The sequence below is a fragment of the Pelophylax lessonae genome, assembly GCF_965119305.1.
Source record: "Pelophylax lessonae genome assembly, chromosome: 13".
Lineage (NCBI taxonomy): Eukaryota > Metazoa > Chordata > Amphibia > Anura > Ranidae > Pelophylax > Pelophylax lessonae.
The window spans coordinates 122,727,943-122,729,800 of NC_138780.1; the positions used below are offsets into that span (position 1 = coordinate 122,727,943).

Here is a 1,858-nt window from a genome sequence, read left to right on the forward strand (position 1 = left end):
ATAGGATTACTGGACAATGCAAGAGAGTTGACTTTGGGCAACAGCACCCGGAATAGCACTTCTACGGAGTCTCCTGGAATTGCAATCTTTATTTCATTTGTCTATTCGTTAGTTTGTATTGTGGGATTGTGTGGCAACTCTATGGTGATTTATGTCATCTTGCGTTATGCCAAAATGAAGACTGCCACAAACATCTATATTTTAAATCTGGCCATTGCCGATGAACTTCTCATGCTAAGTGTACCTTTTTTGGTGACATCTACTCTCCTCCGGCACTGGCCATTTGGCTCTCTTCTCTGTAGGCTGGTTCTGAGTTTGGACGCCATGAACATGTTTACCAGTGTCTACTGCTTGGCGGTTCTTAGTTTGGACAGGTATGTGGCAGTAGTCCATCCCATAAGTGCTGCCCGCTACAGACGGCCGAGCGTGGCAAAGATGGTGAACCTTGGAGTTTGGCTCTTTTCGATTCTTATCATTATGCCGATTGTAATCTTCTCCAGTACAGCGCCTAACACTGACGGGACAGTGGCTTGCAACGTACATATGCCTGAACCTTCTCAACGATGGGTTGTGGTCTTTGTACTCTATACATTTTTGATGGGCTTCCTCCTGCCTATGGCTGCCATCTGTCTCTGCTATATTCTCATTATCACTAAAATGAGGGTCGTGGCTCTGAAGGCTGGTTGGCAGCAACGACGCAGATCTGAGCGTAAGCTGACACTTATGGTAACTGTAGTGGTGACAGTTTTCGTGGTCTGCTGGATGCCTTTCTATGTAGTGCAGTTAGTGGGTGTCTTTGCCAGGAGGGGGGACACTACAATCAGCCAGCTCTCTGTTGCACTTGGTTATGCCAACAGTTGTGCCAATCCCTTCCTCTATGGTGTCCTATCAGACAATTTCAGACGGTCCTTTCAGAAGGTCTTGTGCCTTAGCTGGATGGAAAATGCCACAGAAGAACCAGTGGACTACTATGCCACGGCATTAAAAAGCAGAGCTTACAGTGCTGAAGATCTCCAGAATGGCATTTTGACAACAGACAGCATGTACCAAAATGGGACCTGCAGCTCCAGGACTCATTAGAGGAAATACACTTACACTTAAATGAAGTTATTGATTCATTTACTCTACGCCTTTCATGACAATGAACATTCATTGGAATAACTACACTAGTGCAAACAGATGAACTGCAGTTAGAAGGGACTTATTTTACTGCATTTTATAGTGTTACCAAAATACCATTTTGTACTTATATGCTTAAGATTACGGTCATTCTAATAATAACATCATGCTAATTAATAAGCCAGTGCAAAGAGCAGTAACCCATAACAACCAATTAACAATTACCTTTGAAACTTTAAAGCAGCCAGAACAACATAAGGTAAATTGAAAATGTTTGCTTTGGGTAACTAAACTTAGCCTTATTCAGCTCTGTTTACTATTTCATGTTAGAGCATTTTTTTGTAATTATGGTTGTGATACCGTATTTAGCATACTTTTCATCAAAGACAAATGACAATAGAACTAATAATTTAATATTATGTCTTTGGCACGAACAGAGGCTTCAAAGGTTAATATATTAACTACACCAATTTCTTTTGTTTTAAAGGGTGGAAAAACACTTTAGAATTCAGAAAGTAAAGCTGCTGGCATTACCAGTAAGTGGCAGGTGACAAAGTAAAGCTGCTGGCATTACCAGTAAGTGGCGGGTGACAAAGTAAAGCTGCTGGCATTACCAGTAAGTGGCGGGTGACAAAGTAAAGCTGCTGGCATTACCAGTAAGTGGCGGGTGACCTAGTAATTTCAGGATAACGAGAGCATCATCTGTATTCTTGACTTGACATACACTAACATCTCAGTT

General features: G+C 41.8%; 1 protein-coding gene across 1 annotated transcript in view; it reads left to right on the forward strand.

Annotated features, from left to right (window-relative positions):
• Positions 1-1,088, forward strand: part of SSTR1 (somatostatin receptor 1) — a 1,786-nt gene extending 698 nt beyond the window's left edge. Inside the window, exon 1 of the mRNA XM_082275207.1 lies at positions 1-1,088. This exon is cut by the window's left edge and continues 698 nt beyond it. Coding sequence (XP_082131333.1) covers positions 1-1,080 — 1,080 coding nt within the window. The 3' untranslated portion in view covers positions 1,081-1,088.
• Positions 1,089-1,858: the final 770 nt, after the last annotated feature.